A 20,059-nucleotide genomic window follows, 5' to 3' on the forward strand; every position below is an offset into this window, starting at 1 on the left:
CTCTATGAAATATATAATAGGTAAATATATAATAGGTAAATGCAGTTTTTGCATCAAGAATTGAATCTGAGCATTCTATAGCAGATCCTGGTTAAAGTCTTTTCCTTAACCTTTTCTAATCATACAACTTATATTTTATGCAGGTATGTGTGTGATGAGAAACCTTATCTCAGTGGAGTGCTTTGTCTCATGACAAGATGTCCTGAAGTAATCCAGAATATTTGATTTGTTTTTTTCATCAATTTATCTCCTCCCAAAGACAGAATGATTGTCAGAATTTTTTTTACTCCACCTTTTTATTTCTTTTCCCTTTAACTATGGGTGTTTATATGTCTGTACTTAGAAATGGTGTCATCTGTTTTTTCTACGAGACACTGGAGAAGAATGCTAATTCTGATAGCTTTTCATTGCCTAGGTGAGGGACCTGAGGCAAGCTTCCAAAAATTTGTTTTTCTTCCAAAAGCTGGTGGTCAGCATTTAGTCTTCTAGTTGAGAGATGTGTTCCTCTTTGATGAAGGTAAAGCCTGAGCTTTCTGGAGTATGCATGGTTTCTCTCTTGCTGCTGTATGAAAGTAAAGAAAAGCGTCTTATATATTTAATCACTTCTAAATTTTATTCTGGAATTTCTGCTTCTGATGTTGAAGCCTACGTTTTTGTTCTTATTCCTGGTTTTTGCCTTCAGTTGTTACGGTCTTGTTATCTTAAGTTCTCTTTACTGTATTACAGAGGTCTTGTCCAGATGTTCAATCTTGGAAACTTGGAGGAAGGTAGAAAGGCACATGTTTTTAACAACCACTGTCTGTTGTTGCATGTTATTCAAAGGGTGAAGTTCCATATAGTTCTAATTTTTGGTACTCTGTTTTAAAATTGTCTTTTAGGTTTAGGTAACCGAAAGCTTCATATGTCTTTGTACAGCAATGTATTAACAGCTGATATTTAAAAAGCTTACAGCAGAAGTCATACTGTTTAAGGCTCTTATATTCAGCAGCCAAGCAGTTATGTGAAACAGATGCTGACTGCATAGTATACTTTTTGTTTGGTTGAAGCAGTATTCTTTCTCAAGGTCAAAGATGGTGCTAGTTTTTCTGTACTGGTTGCCTTCTGGAGCTGCTAATGAAGCCAAGTTTACTTCTTCATTTCTGTGGGGATTGTAATTTTTCAGGCAAAGTGCATAGAAAACAGTCTCTCTTCTTTTGTCTCTTCCTGGTCTGATTATCTCTTCATCAGCCTTTAGGATTAGGGACATGGAGCAAAGTTTGCTGTGCAATTTTTGCAGAAGTTTTTCTTTTGAAGTACATGATACTAGAATTATTAAAGACAAAAAAAAAAAAAATCCTGTTTCTGATTTTTTTTTTTTAATTGTGTTTGTTTCCTAAGCCAGGCTGCCTTCATACCAGAAAATAAGGTTTTTCTCCAAGTTCATAAACGTTAAATGTTTTGTTTAAAAACATTGAATTTGATCCCAAATAAGAAAGAATATATATAGCTTTCAAGTTAAATATAGGCCTGCTTGAATGACTTGAAAAGGAGGTCTTGTTTTATTTACTGACCAAGTTAAACTGCCTATTCTCTTAAGTTTCTATTTTGCTATACCAATAAGCCCTTCCTGCTCTGTGAGAAATTAAAAAAAATTACCCTTTCCTTTCAAAAAATCTAGTACATAAAATAATGCTGCTGTTTCACATGGGCACCAGTGATACAGCCAGGAGCAGTCTGAGGAGTATCAAGAAGGATTACAGAGCCCTGGGAGTGGTGGTAAGGGACTCTGGAGCACAGGTAGTTTTTTCATCAATCCACCCGGTCAAAGGCAAGGGGTTTGAAAGGGCCAGTCAAATCTGGTGAATCAACAAATGGTTGCAGAACTGGTGCCACAGCCAGAGGTTCGACTACTTAGACCATGGAACTTGCTTTGAGAAACCTGGTCCACTGGGGGCTGATGGGGTCCCTCTGTCAGAGAAGGGGAAGAGCATCTTTGGTCATAGGCTTGCCCAGCTGGTGAAGAGGGCTTCAAACTAAAGTTGCCGGGGGAGGGGAAACTCAATCCATCCCACTCCTACCAGTTTGATTCCAGTGCCGGCAATAGATGCCCAGAGCCTGGAGGGGGTTCACAGGTCAGCAGGAGAGCACCTGAAGAGCAGCACAAAGGAATTCCAGCCAGAAAGTCAGCTTCATCAGGGGCCCAACTTAAACACCTCTATGCAAATGCATGTAGAATGGGGAATAAACAAGAGGAGTTAGAGACGTGCACACGCCTGCAGGGCTACGATCTTATTGGTAGGACAGAGACATGGTGGGATGGCTCCTATGACTGGAGTGTTGGAATGGAAGGATACAGATGCTTTAGGAAGAACAGGCAGGGGAGACGTGGAGGGGGTGTTGTCCTCTATGTCAGTGACCAGCTGGAGTGCATGGAGCTCTGCCTGGGGATGGGTGAGGATCTGACCGAGAGTTTATGGGTCAGGATTAAAGGTTGAGGGCAGGGACAGGTGACATTATAGTGGGGGTCTGCTACAGGCCACCTGACCAGGAAGACTGAGTGGGTGAGGCCCTCTGTAGACAGGTAGGAGCAGCGTCATGTTCACAAGCCCTGGCCCTCATGAGGGACTTCAACCACCGTGATATCTGTTGGAGGGACAACACAGCAGGGCATAAGCAACCCAGGAGGTTCCTGGAATGCATTGATAACAACTTCCTTCTCCAAGTGATAGAGGAGCCAATGAGGAGAGGTGCTATGCTGGACCTTGTTCTCACCAACAGGGAGGGGCTGGTGGGGAATGTCAAGCTCAAGTGCAGCCTTGGCTGCAGTGACCATGAAATTGTGGAGTTCAAGATCCTTAGGGCAGTGAGGAGGGCACACAGCAAGCTTGCTACTCTGGACTTGAGGAGAGCAGTCTTTGGCCTCTTCAGGGATTTGCTTGGCAGAGTACCATGGGATAAAGTCCTGGAGCGAAGTGGGCCCAAGAAAGCTGGTTAATATTCAAGGGTCACCTCTGCCAAGCTCAACAAAGAGGAAGTCAGGCAAAAATGCCAGGAGGCCTGCATGGATGAACAAGGAGCTCCTTGACAAAGTCAAACACAAAAAGGAAGCCTACAGAGGGTGGAAGCAAGGGCAGGTAGCCTGGGAAGAATACAGAGAAATTGTCTGAGCAGCCAGGCATCAGGTTAGGAAAGCTGAAGCCCTGATAGAATTAAATCTGGCCAGGGATGTCAAGGTCAACAAGAAAAGCTTCTATAGGTACATTGGTGATAAAAGGAAGGCTAGGGAAAATGTGGGCCCTTTCTGGAAGGAAATGGGAGACCTTGTTACCTGGGACATGGAGAAGGCTGAGGCACTCAATGACTTTCTTGCCTCAGTCTTCACCAGCAAGTGCTCCAGCCACACCGCCCAAGTCACAGAAGGCGAAGGCAGGGACTGGGAGAATGAAGAACTGCCCACCATAGGAGATCAGCTTCGAGACCATCTAAGGAACTTGAAGGTGCACAAGTCCATGGGACCTGATGAGATGCATTCACAGGTCCTGAGGGAACTGGCGGATGAAGTGGCTAAGCCACTGTCGCAGAAACACTAGACAGACAGCAATATATTTTAAAAGTAAATTTTCTTTAATGGTATCAAAATGTAATGGTCAAATTGAACAGGAATGTTACGTTGTATTGAGATATAACAGCCAGACTGGATGGGAGTATTAGGTTGTAAACACTACAACAAACACAACTTATTTACAGGTTCAGGATGTCAGTTGGGAGCTATAACTACACGAACCATAACCAAATCTGAGCTTAGAATGATGACTCAAAATGTGCATATCTCTCACCAGAAAGGTGAGGCACTCAATCCTGGGGAGTTTCCTTAGATGGTGTCCCAATCTAAGGGGAGAGTCTCTGACTGCAGATGCACTGCTCTGAGGAAGACTGGCTCAAATGGGTCTTCCGGAGGGCTCCATTTATACTCTAAGTCGAATCTGCTCTTTGGTCATATATCGTTAGAGGTCTGGAAACGTCCCTCGACTGAGGTGTTTCATTGGCTGAGGGCCTTGTCTGTTGACTGAAGGGCCTTGCCTTTCCTATCCCTCGACTGAGGTGTGTACATGATGGTTGTCACTGGTGGAGGTGTGTACATGACCACAGTTACAATGAGGGCTGGGCAGCTCAATCCCCAAACTGTGGCGTCTTGTTTTAACTCTTTCTTTTCAGTGGTCAAGAAGTTTCAGTCTTTATTGGGGCAGTGCACCTGCTGCAGCCACTATACATCATATTTAAGAAGTGGCAATCTGGGGAAGTTCCCACTGACTGGAAAAGGGAAAACATAACCTGCATTTTTACAAAGGGAAAAAAGGAAGACCCGGGGAACTACAGGCCAGTCATTCTCACCTCTGTGCCTGGCAAGGTCATGGAGCAGATCCTCCTAGAAACTATGCTAGGACACATGGAAAATAAGGAGGTGATTGGTGACAGCCAAGATAGCTTCACTCAGGGCAAATCGTGCCTGACAAATTTGGTGGCCTTCTGTGACAGGCCTTCTATCTACAGTGTTGGTGGATAAGGGAAGAGCAACTGACATCATCTGTGTGGACTTGTGCAAAGCATTTGGCAATGTCCCACATGACATCCCTGTCTCTAAATTGGAGAGACATGGATTTGATGGATGGACCAGTTGGTGGATAAGGAATTGACTGGATGGTTGCATTCAAAGAGTTGCGGTCAACAGCTCTATGTCTGAGTAGAGACCAGTGATGAGTGGCATTCCTCAGGGATCAGTATTGGGGCCAGCACTGTTTAACATCTTTCTTGGTGACATGGACAGTGGGACTGAGTGCACCCTCAGCAAGTTTGCCAATGACACCAAGCTGTGTGGTGTGGTCGACACACTGGAGGGAAGGGGTGCCATCCAGAGGGACCTTGACAGGCTTGAGAGATGGGCCTATGCAAACCTCATGAAGTTCAACAAGGCCAAGTGCAAGGTCCTGCACATGGGTTAGGGCAACCCCAAACACAAATACAGGCTGGACAGTGAAGGGATTGAGAGCAGCCCTGCGGAGAAGGACTTGGGGGTGTTGGTTGATGAGAAGCTCAACATGACCCAACAATGTGCGCTCTGTATTCTGGGCTGCATCAAAAGAAGTGTAACCAGCGGGTCAAGAGAGGTGATTCTCCCCCTCTACTCTGCTCTCATGAGACCCCACCTGCAGTATTGCGTTCAGTTCTGGGGCCCCCAACGTAAGGAGGATGTGGACCTGTTGAAGGGAGTCCAGAGGAGGGCCACAAAGACGATCAGAGGGCTGAAGCACCTCTCCTATGAAGACAGGCGGAGAGAGTTGGGGTTGTTCAGCCTGGAGAAGAGGGGGCTCCAGGGAGACCTTGTCATGGCCTTCCAGTACCTAACGGGAGCCTACAAGAAATCCAGAGAGGGCTTTTTATAAAGGCATGTAGTGATAGGACAAAGGGTAATGGCTTTAAACCAAAAGAGGGTAGATTTAGATCAGATGTAAGAAGTTCTTGACTGTGAGGGTGGTGAGGCAGTGGAACAGGTTGCCCAGAGAAGTTGTGGCTGCCCCATCCCTGGAAGTGTTCAAGGCCAGGTTGGATGGGGCTTTGAGCAACCTGGTCTAGTGGAAGGTGTCCCTGCTTAGGCAGTGGGGTTGCAACTAGGTGATCTTTAAGGTCCCTTCCAACCCAAACCATTCTATGATTCTGTGAATGTGTGTGATTTAGATTACTATGAAGATGTGCTGTGCCCTAGTCCACATTCTCTCAGTATGTACTTTTACCAGGATAACTCAGCTAAGTAGTGGTATAGAAAGAAATTACAGATTTGATGATTTCTTGTTATGGTGCAGTGGTCTCTGGTGGGAACTAAGGATGAAAGTGTGTACAATGAACATAGAGGAGAGTGGGGAAAGACTGGAAAAATAAGGCAGATGGTGACAGTTGTTCAGAAGGTTCTAAGTGTTTTGCTGAACAAAGTTTTGGGTGCTGAACGCTGAGGTTTATTCTCAAGACAGATACTGAAGGTGCAAAGGAAATAGGAAGGTTTTTCTTTGGTTCTAACAAATTCCAGCCTGGAGACACAGTGCCTGAAACCACCATTTATTCAGTGTGTTTATTCAGTCATTTGCTGTTGTAATGCTTTTAAAACAGAATGTGAAGTCATGGTGTCTGTTGTGAGGTAGATACTTACTCAGGCCTAAATCAAGATTTTAGGTCCATTCTGGAGGTCTGTTGCAGGGGTTTTTTTAGAATAATTCTATTTTATAATTTAGTTTGCTATCTTTTAAATGCAGGCTGAGAAACTACTGGTGAGATGCCAAATACTGAGCCTGGTCAAATTTAAAAGAATGATTCTGGGTGTGAACAGCTCTTTTTCTTCTTACCAAGTTTAAAAATACTAACAACGTGTTATCGGGTTTAGTAACATTCTCTGTTTTATGTACTAAAATTTATTATCATATGTTTGTGTTACGTTTTTGTAATCCACCCAAAGGCCTTCTTCACAAGCATAGAGATTCAACATGTTGTATAGTCATCTTTGAAATTTCATTTAAGACAAAATGTGTTAAATGCTTAGCAAGAGCGGAGTGGTTAATAACCGGGATGCTTGAGGCTCCAGTTGGTTGAGCATGCCCAGGAAAAGAGAGACAGCTGTCCTCACCACTGCTATTCCTTCTTAAGCTTCATGACCAAAGTCATAAATTCACATTCTTAGGCCAGCTATATTAGTTTTCTAGGTGAGAGCTTGAGAACAAATAACTTTAAATACGATTGGTTAAACAAAGCCTGTGTATTTTGCCTTACTTTGGAAGTTTTTCCTCCTCCTATGCTCTGTGAAGGTAGAGGGGTGTACTGAACACCCTTCTAGCAATGTAGCCTGGAAGAGCAGCTAAAATTTATTCTAGTTAGTCATCAGAAAACTGATCCCACAGGTAAATGCCAGCCTGAGTCATCTTCATAGGGACAAACTAACACAAAGCAATAAAATCTCTGTACTGTATTTGACTAAAAGGCAGCTGACATCTCTACAAAATCTGGTTGTGGAGTACGTGCAATGCCATCTGTGACATAGCTGCATCTAACAGTTCACAGAACATCTTAGCAGATGAAATTTTTAGATGACCCTGATGAGCTGTCCAAGCTGCGAGTGGCCCAGAGACATTCAGCTTCCCAAAGCATTAAAGTTAGATCTGTTTGCTATCAATCATACTCAGCCTGCTGTTCAAATGGTGCCTAAGCCCAGGCTCTGTCACATAGTTTTCTCATTTCGTAGATAAGAGAGATCATTTAGACCTGCTTATGGATCTCATTAACACGAGTCCTGAGGAACCTCCGATAAGGAATCAGCATAGCGATCTTTCCACTGTTCTTTGGAAATACTGTTCTTTCTCTACAATTAGATTTTTATGGTGTGAATAGACAACCCACTGCCTATCTTACTCAAAATAAGTAGGAGCCGTGCAAGCAATGCGTATCAAAGCTGTGTACAATATGATATGATAAGGAAAATGCAAAATTTCCTAGTGGAAATTTTTTGTGGGGTGGGGGCCTTGTTATTTTTGTTGATGGGATGTTTTGTGGAGAGAAAAGTAGAACCTGTGGTTTGCTAGAAAGTCTCTTGTCTCCTGTTGGACTTGCAACTCCATTTTCTTCAGGCTGAATCAAAGGTCAGACTGTAGCAGCCTAGGTTAGCATCAGAAATGATAACTACATTTTATGAACTCCCCCCCAAACAAAAAAAAAGTTTTTATTTTTGATTCTAGACAGAAAAGGCCTTGATCCTTTCAAAGGCTAAAGTGGATTCAAACTTTTGTGAACCTGTCAGCAGAAGGGCTAAACAGACAGAAATACACAGGTGTGGTAGACTTGCTGCTTTCTTTATATGCCTACTAGTCTTAAGTGCCATAGAGTAAGATGCATTTTGAGGTTTATTTGAGATTACTTGCACTGTTACCAAAGGGGTGACTGCAGCTCAGAGGAGGGTGGGTATGAGCCTTGCTGGGTGCTGGCAGCAGTTATCAGCTTGGGGAGTTGTGCCACTGGTTCTGAGATCCTGGCTGTTACTGAGTCCTCCAGCAGAGGCAGAAGAAGGGCAGAGATGGGGTAATGGGTAGACAGGGAACTGGCAGATGATTTTCTTGTTGCCAACCTTTCTTTGCTGGCCCTAGAGGACTTACTGTGTGTTTGTGCCTTTAAAAAATTTAAAAAAAAGAAAAAGGCAGGGGTGATTTTGAGAATGGCTGTCATACATGAAGTCCAGTTTAGCATGGTGTGCCACCTGCTGCAGACTCTTTGAGAAATGTTAGAGAGCACAAGTCTTATGAGGAGCGGCTGAGGGATCTGGGGTTGTTCAGTCTAGAAAAGAGGAGGCTGAGGGGAGACCTTATTGCTCTCTACAACTACCTGAAAGGGGGTTGTAGTGAGGTGGGTGTTGGTCTCTTCTGTCAGGTTTCTGGAGATAGGAGAAGAGGAAATGGCCTCAAGTTGAGGCAAGGGAGATTTAGGTTAGATATTAGGAAAAATTTTTTTGCTGAGAGGGTTGTCAAACATTGGAATGGGCTGCCCAGGGAAGTGGTTGAGTCACCATCCCTGGAGGTATTCAAAAAGCGAGTGGACAGGGTACTCCAGGGCATGGTTTAGGGGGCATGGTTAATGGTTGGACTTGATGATCTTGAAGGTCTTTTCCAACCGAAATGATTCTATGATTCTATGATTCTATATTGCAGGGCACGTATTTCCTTATCTTCCTTTTGAAATAATCTGTAAGATTTTTTTTAAATGAACTTTTAAAATGGCCTGTCTGTTCCTGATGAGAACAGGAGATTTTTGTTTCAAATTGCGTGTTTTATTTTAAGATGGTAGTAAGATACACACACCTAAGTAGATCAAACTGACTTTCTGCAGGCAAGTGTAAATATGGTGTTTTTAAAATTTCCAAGTGCTTGCAACCTAAATATTTTTGTAACAGTTTCAAATATCAGAGTAGGTGGAGATTCAATGTTGGAGGCAGCACTCAAGTTAGCTAATAGGGAAAATACTGAAGTCTTGACTTCCAGATTAATCTCACTGGGGAAGACTGGAAAGCAGACAAGATCTGACAGAGATGGTTTCCATAAACTTCAGTTTGATAAGAAAAACAAGAATAAGTGCAATAAACTTATGTGTATTTCTGATTTTTGTATATATTGAATATAAAGGCAGAAGATTTATTCCTCAACATTTTTGGGGTTTTTTTTCTGTTATGCTGTTTGTTCAGATTGTTGTTGAATTGCTGCAGTGAATATAGCTGATCTAACAATCTCAAAATGTTCTCTTTCAGGAAAAAAACCTGCCAATTTCCTGCTGCCATGCTTTGTGTATGATTGCAGGAGTGCACTGCCTGAAAGGCTAGGGAAAGGAGGCTATGATCACTTGGTCTTAAACCCTAGGCAGCAAAAGTCCTGGGACTTTTGAGTCTTGAGGAAGGTTTTTGGTTTAGCATCTGTATTGCTGCTTAGCGCTACGCAGTAGCAATACAAAATAGCCATTGGAGGGTGACTGACATTATGCCTGTGGGAAACTTCTGTATTTGTGTGTGGATGTCTGTCTGTGGACAAATTGCATGTACATACAAAGTGGGTATCTTAGGATTTATAACTTTATTTGTAATAAAAAGGAGCTAACAGGTTGAAAAATAACTAGTGTTAAAAAAACAACAACAGAAAATCTATATGCTGTATTTATTCAAAGGGAGTACTGGGAGACCTAAATAGGGAGTACTCGGAGACCTAAATAGAGAGTGTGCTCAAGATAGATAAGGAGCAGCCACATCTCTTAAAAATGTGTTAAGATTTCTAAGATTTTAGACATTTTCCTGATTACCTAAGAAAACATGTCGGTTCTCCTTGTGAGGAAATGGTGGGAAATGAAGTTATAAACCCTATGTAGATTTAGAAACAGTTATTTCAAAATTCTTTTCATAAAGTTTTCTTGGGGCAGGAGGGTAGGGTGTATTTAAAGATTTTGCAAGAACGGACAAGAGATTTCTTTTTCCCTTTTCTGCCTTCTGACTGCCCCACTCATGGGGCAGTCTTTCATGCAAAAAGATTTTGTGGCATGGTTGACATATTTCTTGGCATCTTTTCACCTTTTTGCTAATTAGAAGTTGTCTGTTTAATACCAGTAGAGGAATTATCCATGTTATTTTTAATCAACTATAAAACTTTCAAAATAAGTAGGTGTCTTTATTTCAGGTGAGTGGATGTTATATTTGAAGTGGTAGAAAAACTGGCAGGCTACATTCTTTCATGGCCTAGGTTAACTGGTTTTGGTGGGAAGGAAAAAAAGTTCTTCCCTGGATTTGAGACTATAACTTCTCCAGCGCTGTGATGTATTTTGAGGTGAACAAGAGCTTTCATGTGCAGGCTAGACTATCCTGAAGCAAGGGCTGCGTGACATTCATTGTGCTCTCAATGGAGACTTGCTGCAGGTTTGACAAGTAACAAATTTGACACCTTGAAATTCCTTTCAGTGAATTTTTTCTGTAATGCTATGTTCTGTTCTCCTGAAAGTACTGAAAAGGAGGAAATTGAAGGTAGCCTCAAGCTGCTGTGAATGAAGATGTAAACAGAAGTATTCATAGTTGAAAGGAGGATTTGCAGGTCTTCATTTTGTGTAATATTTACAGGAGTGCGTAACTGTGCAGCCTGTTTTAGATGTGTATTAAACTGCATGTAACTTTCAAACTCTTGCCCCCAGTTCTGAGGGGCATTTGGGAGGGTACTGTTGGCACTGATGCAAATCATAAACAGTGTTAATGTGGACACACTATACTGTTGGCTGATAATCAGAAAAAAATTATTTCTTTGACATTTAAAAAATTACAAATTAAAACTTTCTGAAATTTTGAACAGTTAGTTGAATAAACTAGCCCTGTAGTAATGCTGAATGATTGGGATTTTTAATTACAGCACCCTGTTGTTTCTCTGTAAGGACAGGTTGGGGTTTTTTTCCTTTTATAAAGTAATTCAAGCCTGTGTTTGACAGAGTACAATCTTTTCTTTTCTAGTAAGTAGTGTGATTGTCTTGTAGTGTGGTCCCCCACCACCCAAATTTGTAAATGGGATGTTTTAGTCACATCACAGGACTCAACCCACTCCTGTGGGTTAATTGCTGAGGGAAATAGATCATATGCCTAGGTATGAGTCCTGGCTCTTGCCTGCGTCTGAGGAAAATACTACACTGAATGTTACCTTTTAGTGAACCTTTCACATAGCATGTTGCCTAGGTCTAATGTGAATTGTTGTTATGTCTTTCTGATGTTTTGGAGATTTTTACCTGAGTTACTTCTTTCTTTTTCTTTCTTTCTTTTTTTTTTTTTTTTTAATCTTAGTTTAGGCATGAAGTGGTTGAAGTAACAGCCACATGCCTGCAAAGCTCTTAGAGAAACACATGATATTAGGCTGACAAACCTAAATGCTTATCTTGTGTGTTATTATTGTTTGATAGGACATTTTGGGTGCCAGTTAAGTTTCTGGTTTTATCTCAGCAGTCTCTGAGAGCCTGAGGGTGTTTAATGGATGCACATTACATTCTGGATTGCCAAAGAACTCAGTCTTTGAATTTGCCTGTCTTAGAAACCTTTGGAATAGATGAAAAGATTAATTCATAGGATAGTCTGTGCTAAACTGCACCTTTAAAAACAACTGCTTGCTCTGTAAGACTGAATTTGTCATGCTGTAAGGTGCAATGGCTGGATCACTATTTGCAAGCCAGTGTTTCCTGCCCAGGGTGACCCCACAATGTACTACCTAATGCTCTGGAGAAAGAAGTTGAGAGCAGGTTATGCTCCCTGAATATGAAGAGTTAAGGCAAAAGAATATAAGCTTATTTGTCTTGTAGAAATTATGATTTCCAGTTGCTGATAGCTTATTGATGCCAAGAATTATTTTTCAAGTGCGTTTGCCAGAAAATAGAGCTAAAATGGCATCCCAAGGTACAGACTTTCTCAGTCTTTTTTCTTGTCTGCTTAGTGCAAATTTTTTTATTCTTAAACCTCAGGCTATGATTTCCTCAGAATTGAAGTGTAAGCGAGTTCAGAGCAGGTCATTATTCTAATGGAAGATCCTGAAGGAAATACCAAGTTTTGCTGAACATTACTAGTTGGTTCTTATAGCTACGCCATGGTGACAGGCCAGGGCTGGAGAGAAAAGGCCTGTTGCGCTTTGGTGGTGTTTCTTTTGGGACAGTTGATGTAGAGAAACAAAGCTGAGCAGCTAAAGAACCTGAACCAAAAAGACAGTACTGTAAGATCAACAAATCAGTATACTGCTTTTCTGGCTCCAGTGTCCCATGCAGGGATTCATGAGCTGCTTTCTTCCATGTGCCTGGATAGGAGAGGTCAAATGTTCTGTATTTCACCACACAATTTTTCTCTTTAGAAATAGTATGGTTACAAAGATAAGTCTTAGGGTCAGGCAGCAACACGTGATTAAAAACTAGCTGGCTGAAGCTTAGCATAAGAAAGGCAGATGTTATGTTGCTAGGGAAAAAAAAAGACCTTCAAAGAACTGATCATGGTGTTGGCCTTTCAGTTCATTCAAAATGATTCTCTACCAGTTTTTAAAGTAATGTGATACTTTAGATGCCTGCGATACTGCTGTATGTGGCTATGTAAATAGTGTCCCTCTGGCAACTTGCTCTACTTGGTTCTGACACACACAGCTGTTTGGAAAGACTGGGACTTCTAACAGATGCTATGAAATTCTTTACAAGTACAGTTGGTAGATATTCTGGTGGTAGAAAAACATAGAATTAGCTTTCAATGCAATCCCTCTTCTGTATAAGTATTGTTCATCTTCAGAAGTTGATGGTAAAATAAATGAACCACCTGTCATATTTGTGCATTGTTACTTATGAGTCTGGTTAAATAAATAGAGAAATTAAGCAAGGTCTTGACTAAATCCCATGACCATGTACCTTTAATCAACTCTTTAGATCTCTTGCAGAAAAAAACTGTTCAGGTATGACTTCAGTATTCTTTGTAGGAAAAAGTGTGTGTTCACAACGTTCATTAGCCACCTAAATTGTGCTAGGTGCAGTATACAGAAACGGAGTGCTTAAGGTTCCAGTGTGGACAGTACAGAGAAGACAGTAACTCCATGGGGCGAGATTTGAATACTCTTGAGTTGGATGCCTAAAGTATATGGTGTAAATTCCTTTTTAGATACTTATTTCTTCACCTTTGTTTAGTGACTGTCTTTTCTATTGCACAATGTATAAATGAATTGAATATTTTAAGTATCATATCAATGTTATAGTAATTATGTTGCATTAAATTCTCACTTTGTGCCTACATGTTGCTCAGAATTTTTGTGTAGTTTTGTTTCACTAAAAAAATGGAGCTCTATTCTTATCAGCACTTGGTATCTGGGTCTACATTAAAGTTCACTTCTCTCTATTTCAAAGTAAGAAAAGTGTCTGTAAAGGATACCTTCAGCACATTTCTGTAAATCACTGTCTTGCAGACATGTCAAGTTTTCTACTTGAGTATTGCTGCTGTTTACTTTTTAGCGTTAGTCCCCATGAGTGTAGTGCCAGATTCAGATGTACAAAGAATAGCCCATATCCAAATCATAGTTTAGATAGTTTGACAGCTGTCAAATACAGTGGTTGGTTTTTTTCCTACCTCAGTGTTACAACGTATGCTGCTCTCCAGGGGAGACAAAAGTTTTCTGTAGATAACCTCATTGCTTGGCTTCTGTTGAGATGGCTGAGTGCTGCTGAACTGTGTCCTAAAAATTACCGTGGTGCATAAGCCTGTACAGTCACTCGTGTCTACTGTTGGGCTCTTCCAGAATCCTTAGCGTGGTTGACAGAGCAAAAATAGTTGAAATGAATGCCTTTTCATGTGTCACCATATCTCCTCATTCACTGTTCAACTCACTATTGTATCACCATTGTCATCATTAAATTTCTAATTACTTTAATAGGCTTTCCTGACACCTTTTTTCCCCAATTGTGAAGTGTTTGCCTGATGGTTTGGAGATGAACTGAAAGACCTTATCATGTTCAGAAATGAGCAACTGCCATGACAGAAACTACAGGTTACAGCAAGGAGCTGCAGGGCTAAGTTAAAAAGAATGGGCAAAGGTTTAGGTATTAGTACCAAGATACTTCATTAGAGAAGGTATAGATTAGATTAGATTCCAGTGATTCCATGCACTGGAAGCATGGTAGTTCTGCCAGTACTCATTAATGAAGCAGAAACCTTCTTTCAATGATGATTATTTAGGAGACAAAATTTAGTCCATTGCTTTGATTGTTCTAAGTAGAAGGGTTATTTTCAGATACAAGTGTTAAATCTGTTTAATTATTCTTGTTTTAATTAGTTCTTATTATTGTCTTGAAAGGGGCTGACAATATCAGGAAATACTGGAGTCGTTACTACCAAGGATCCCAAGGGGTAATATTTGTATTAGACAGTGCCTCCTCTGAAGATGATCTAGAAACTGCTAGGAATGAACTGCATTCTGCTCTCCAGCACCCACAGTTATGTACTTTGCCGTTTTTAATATTGGCCAATCATCAAGACAAGCCAGCAGCTCGCTCCGTACAAGAGGTATGTTAATGTGGCAGCATCTTGCCTGTTTGTATTTACTATTTGCACACCACTGACCCAGTATTACTTATTACCCTGACATCCTAGTTAAGGACTGCCCTCAATTACTCTTCACTGTAAGTAGGTAGACCAAGAACAGTCCCAGCCCCTAAGAACTCAGTCCAATGCACTCTATACAGGCTTAGTTGTTCTGGAAAACAAACAAGTAATACTTGGATACAAGCAGTTCTCCTGCTTTCACCATATTTTGCTTAAGGGAGAAAAGGCGTTTTTAAACTACTCTTATCAAAAGCTGCTGGGACAGTAATTTTTTGTTTAGCTTGGGTTTTATTTGCTATTGGTTTTAATCTTGCACTACCCCATTACTCCATTCTTTGCAACTGCTTAAAGCAATAGATTGCAGCCATAGGTTGTCTTTTATGTAAAAGCTTTTTTTCTGAACTGCTGTGTACTGATGTGAGGGCAGAGTTGCAATTACTGTTCTGAAGTCCTTAATTTGTTCTGATTTTCTTCTTTTAAGGAATAATGTCTTTGTCTAATTTGTAGCTACCACATAGTAAATTACATAATTGTTCTAGTTGGTGTACCTTTTGCTCTGAAGTTTCTGAAAAATTTGTCTTTCTTACATTGCTATCATGTCACATACCTTTGAGGAAATGCTGAAAGTTACTGATTCTTCATGAGAATCTACCTAGTCTTCTGTAGGAAGAAGTTAAAATTTGGTTGTGTCATTCTGTTCATAAATGTCATTTAAAAGACTCTTCCTATTAAAGATTGTATGTGAAATGTCCTGTTTGTTCTGTGAGTGGTGTTTTTTATTACAGCAGAGTGAAAACTTTCAGCACCTTATACTGTGTTGCTGCTTTGTATTTAAACTTGTTGCTTTCTTAGATGCACTTCTTTGTCTAAAATATGATCTTTCTGAAGAATGCCAATTCAATTCAGTGCAAATGATCTGTAGGATAACTATTTGTACAGTATAGTTGCATGTACTTTTTGTACTGCTTTATTGCTATTTATGCCTCCTTTCTTAGCCAAAAGAAATAGAGGATAAAAAGTTAAGCTTATTATATGTTAAGAAGTGTAAATGTGACTGGAGTACAATGATACTTTAAATATGAGAGGAAGAGATTAAGTGAGAACTGTGTAAGCTACACTGTAAAATGTTTTATTAAATTGTTGGTCCTTTCCTCCAAGAAACCCGTGCTTAGCAAAAAGAAAAAATAAAAAGGAATTTGGATTTAATATATCAAGTTACTTAAAAAGGCAAACTGAAATGATGCAGGGGTAGAATCTACAAGTTCTAGGTCTTGTTCATCTAAAAACAGATTTAGGAAGAAGTAATGAATATTTAAAGGAAATGTAATATGGATTTTTATGTATCAGTTTATTAATCTCTTGTAGTTTATTGTGCAATGTAAAAGCAACGCATGTATTCCTAAACCTTCCACTTAAAAAATTACAGTATCCTGAGACACAACTGGTTTCATTTTATTCATCCAAATATACTGAAGGTGTCTTGATTTTTACTTTTTTCATAGAGCAGTAGAGATTACAGTTTCCATCAATGGAAATGCTTTTTCCACATGATTTAAGTATTTTTTATTTTACTACTTTTTTCCTTTTTAAAACAGCCAAATTTGGTTTAAAGTTAATTGAGGATTTTGATTATAAATATAATTTAGGAAATGTTCCTTGCCAGTTTCGTAAGAATAGTGAATACAATGCCAGTTAGTTTGCTTTACAGCAAATTATACATGTAACTCTCCATTCTGCAGTTGAGCCCATGTGGATAGACTTTTGGGTCTGAACTGAATCTTTTGTGTATTTAGAGTTAGCATTTCTTCTCGTTTATTGGCAGTACCCTCACTTTCTCCTCATCCGTCATTACCAATTGCTTGATATCTCAGTAGAGAAGTAGATCTTTATATGCTTACAATAGCTTTTAGATATGTTTCTGCTTTAAAAAAAGAAAAATCTTTCCATGTATTATCATAGCAAACAAGTCTTGATTGCTACTTCGAGTCTGTGTGAAATGCTGAATACAAGAATATTGTTAAATGCGCACAGCTTATGCATATTTTCAGAAGAAATCCCCTGCATCAAGACCTCAGTGTATGTCTTTGAAAGTCTTTACTTAAGAATAGTGGAAAACAAAATTACAAAAAAAATGAAGGAGGATGTCACAGAGTTGTTACTTTTTTCCCTGAAAAAATGATGTCCTGTGTTTGCTGTGTCTGTGAAGTGGGAGCCTTGTTCAGTCAATTTTGCTAGTGTTAAAATGACAATTTCTTGCTTTCCTAAAGGCTTTGCTGTGCTGTTGTCCTCATTGTTGAGATGAGAAGTGAAAGTAAAATGCTGAATCATAAGACCATTCCTTATTTCAAAAAGAGCATATTTCAGGATTTAACAAAAATAATGTGTTGAGCATTGAGAGTTTTATTAGCCATTTTTGCAGAACTAAGTCCATTAATTATAGGTATTTCCTTGCTTTTTTATGTGTCAGAAGACAGATGAATCACAGTTGAAATTTAGAAGTATGTATGCATTCTTTTAGGCAACAAATTGCCTTTCTTTAATGGATATGAAAGGACTCCTTGTAGTATAATTAAAAAAATGTCTGAGTTGAGTGGTGCGTAATAGGAATTGTAGAAAAATATTTATCTACAACAAAAATCCTTCACAAAACTGTACAAGTGCCAAGCAGTTTCTGCAACAGATGTTAGTCATATTTATCGTTGGGAAGTACAGTTGCTTCAGTTTTCAGTTTTTCAAAATTTTATATTTTATTTTAATGTGTTTTTGTCTGTGCATTGCTTAGGTAGAAATGATATTGTAGAAGCTGCATGCTGTAAGTATTAAGCAATGTCATGAATAGTTCAATTCAAAATTATAATGGCTGTTTGTAAGAATATCCGAATAACTTGTTTAATTTATGAAATGTAATTTAACCTAATTCATTTTGCAGGCATGTGAAGTGATCAGGAAAAATTGCAGGAGAAGCTAATTTGAAATACTAATCATTAAATGTAATCCTTTTTTCCTGTGTTCAGTTGCTGGTTGGCTGTTGCCTAGGTTTTTTGATTTTAAAACGAAATCAGGGAGGTAAATCTGACATTTCATTTCATTCTAGAAACTATGAATGAAGAAGTAATTTTAAATATTGTGCCTCGTATTTCTCTTATGTCAGCTTCTATGGTGTTTATTCCACCTTCCCATGTCAAAGATATTTCTAAGTTGTTCTGTTGTTCCTGTGGCAGTAGCACATATTTAAGTGTTTTCAAATAGCTGCTAAGTGATTTCAAGAGACCCATGCTGAAGTAAAGACTGTATGTATTAACCAGACTGTAAAACTCAGACAATCGTGTTTGAGTCAATAGGTATGCTGCAAAATAACCTTGTTTTAGATTAAAATTGCAATAATGAAGAATGAATCATACATAAGTCAGTTCTGACTTCCATTTTGGAAACCTCCTGAATTAGTAAATAAAAATAGTTGCAAGTAAAAAATAAATTCAGTTACTCAGCAGATGGGAAGATGGTGGCGTATCAGTTTGGCCACTGTTTCCAAAACACAGGGTACAATTCTAAAACAGTGTACCTAATTATATATTTTTTTTATTAAGTATCTTGCTGATGGGAGTGTGCTTTTGGTTTTCCATCACAAGAGTGCTTTTGATTGTAACAACTGGTTTTCGTTAGTCAGATTTCTGTTGCAGGCTTAAGATATTACAGGAGTTTTATGGTGATAAAAGCACTGTAAATTGCTTTGCAAGGGAACAGCAGCATTAGTACGAGTACCAACTTGTTGATTTTTATTTTGGACTGTATGCTACTTTGTATAATAATATTGAAAGCAGGATATTGCAGTGGATGCCTGTGATTTGAACCAGTATGCAAACTGAGAGTTGCTTTCCTCCCAGGTCAGAGCAATATTGAGGAGTCACAGATAGGATGTGTTGGAAGTTGTCCATAGCCACTGTATTTTAGGAACAGGCTATGCTGAGCGAACGCTTGTCTGAATCTGTTGAGGCCTTCTGGAAGCCATGTAGGACTGGCCAAAGGAGAAACCTAGTCAAACCATGAAGCTTTGCCAGTTCAGTGGTGAAGCAGCTACAAGTTTGGCAGTGTGTTGGTTTTGAGGAGTTTCTTTGTTTTTTATATTTAATGCTGTTTTCAAGATTGCAGTTGGACTAGATGAATAGTGTAGGTCCCTTCCAAATGAACTATTTATTCTAAGATCATATATGTGAAGACATTCATAGACTATAACCTTTTGGTGGGTTTTCTTTTAGTTATCCAAAAGTGCAGGCAATTAATACATTTCCTTCACATAGGTAAATTGCTGACCACTAGTGTCAGAGGAAATCATTGAAGATATGTTCTAAATACCCATTTTAAAAAATGCTAGAACTTTTTAATATAGACTTACTAGTAGACAGTGAATCAAAAGTCTTTCATTCTATTCTAAGATTATACTATCTTTTTAAATATTGTTGTGAGGGGAAAAAAAATGTGAAAAGGTTATGTAGTGCGCCAATCACAAGTGCTTTTTTTTCTCTTGCATACAAGATTTTTCTTAAAAGTTGCGGTACTGATGGGTGTGTGAAACTCCAGAGGAAAGTCCTTCCTATTTTCCTTTTTTCTTTGATAGATCAAGATTAAAAATATCTTTGAATTACAAACAATACTTTCAAAAGCAAGTGTGAAAGGTTGATCCCATGTTTACATAGATTGTGATGTATTTGTCTATTTGAGAATATTTTAAGGCATGTGGGTTTTGAATCGTGCACAGTGTTTAATTTGGTTTTCTGCTAGCAGAAAAGTGGAGGGTGACTTCCTTGTGAAAAAAGCCACCTTAGGGATGCGAGGGCTAATATCTGTTACTCTGCCAGTTTCTTCTCAGTTGTTTATGTCTGGAAATGTTTTTGTAGATAAACAATGTCTTTTCAATGCCTTAAGTGTCTTAAAGCTAAGTAACCATTGCAGGAGAATGTCCAGGTTTGTCAGCATCTTGGGAGGCTCTTACTGGTGCCAGGGAGCTGGAGTGCTCTAGGAGCTGTGATTTCTGGGCCTGCTGCTGCTTTACGGTCTGAATTGGCTGCATATGACAGGCTTAATTCCAGGATGTAATTACTTCTTTTTATTTTGGCGTCTTCGTACTGTTTTGCCATAGTTGATGCCTTTTGTAGTTTCTGCTAGTTAGGGGAAAATGGTTTCTTTTTGGAAACCTTTTCAATGTACCAGTTAGAGACGTCATTACTAACAATCTGAAAAACCGTGTTGAACAGTGACACTTGAGGAGGTTTAGGTTTAGAGAGTATGCAGTATCTCAGCTAACAGTTTTGAGGAGATAATGCCTCCAGCAGCAGTTACTACAAAAACTTAGCCTGAAACAAAGAGTGAAAATGGAAGTGCTCTCTGCATTCTGTCCCATCCTCACCCTGGTCAAGCCTCTCAAATTAGTTCACC

The 20,059-nt window shown here is 39.5% G+C and overlaps 1 protein-coding gene across 2 annotated transcripts in view; it reads left to right on the plus strand.

Annotated features, from left to right (window-relative positions):
• Nucleotides 1–20,059, plus strand: part of ARL15 (ADP ribosylation factor like GTPase 15) — a 230,536-nt gene that overhangs the window by 84,299 nt on the left and 126,178 nt on the right. For both annotated transcript variants that reach the window (XM_052777363.1, XM_052777364.1), the window contains one exon: nucleotides 14,379–14,587. In XM_052777363.1, the coding sequence (XP_052633323.1) occupies nucleotides 14,379–14,587 (209 nt within the window). The remainder of the gene's footprint in view (nucleotides 1–14,378; nucleotides 14,588–20,059) is intronic.

This window comes from Harpia harpyja, chromosome Z (assembly GCF_026419915.1).
Source record: "Harpia harpyja isolate bHarHar1 chromosome Z, bHarHar1 primary haplotype, whole genome shotgun sequence".
NCBI lineage: Eukaryota > Metazoa > Chordata > Aves > Accipitriformes > Accipitridae > Harpia > Harpia harpyja.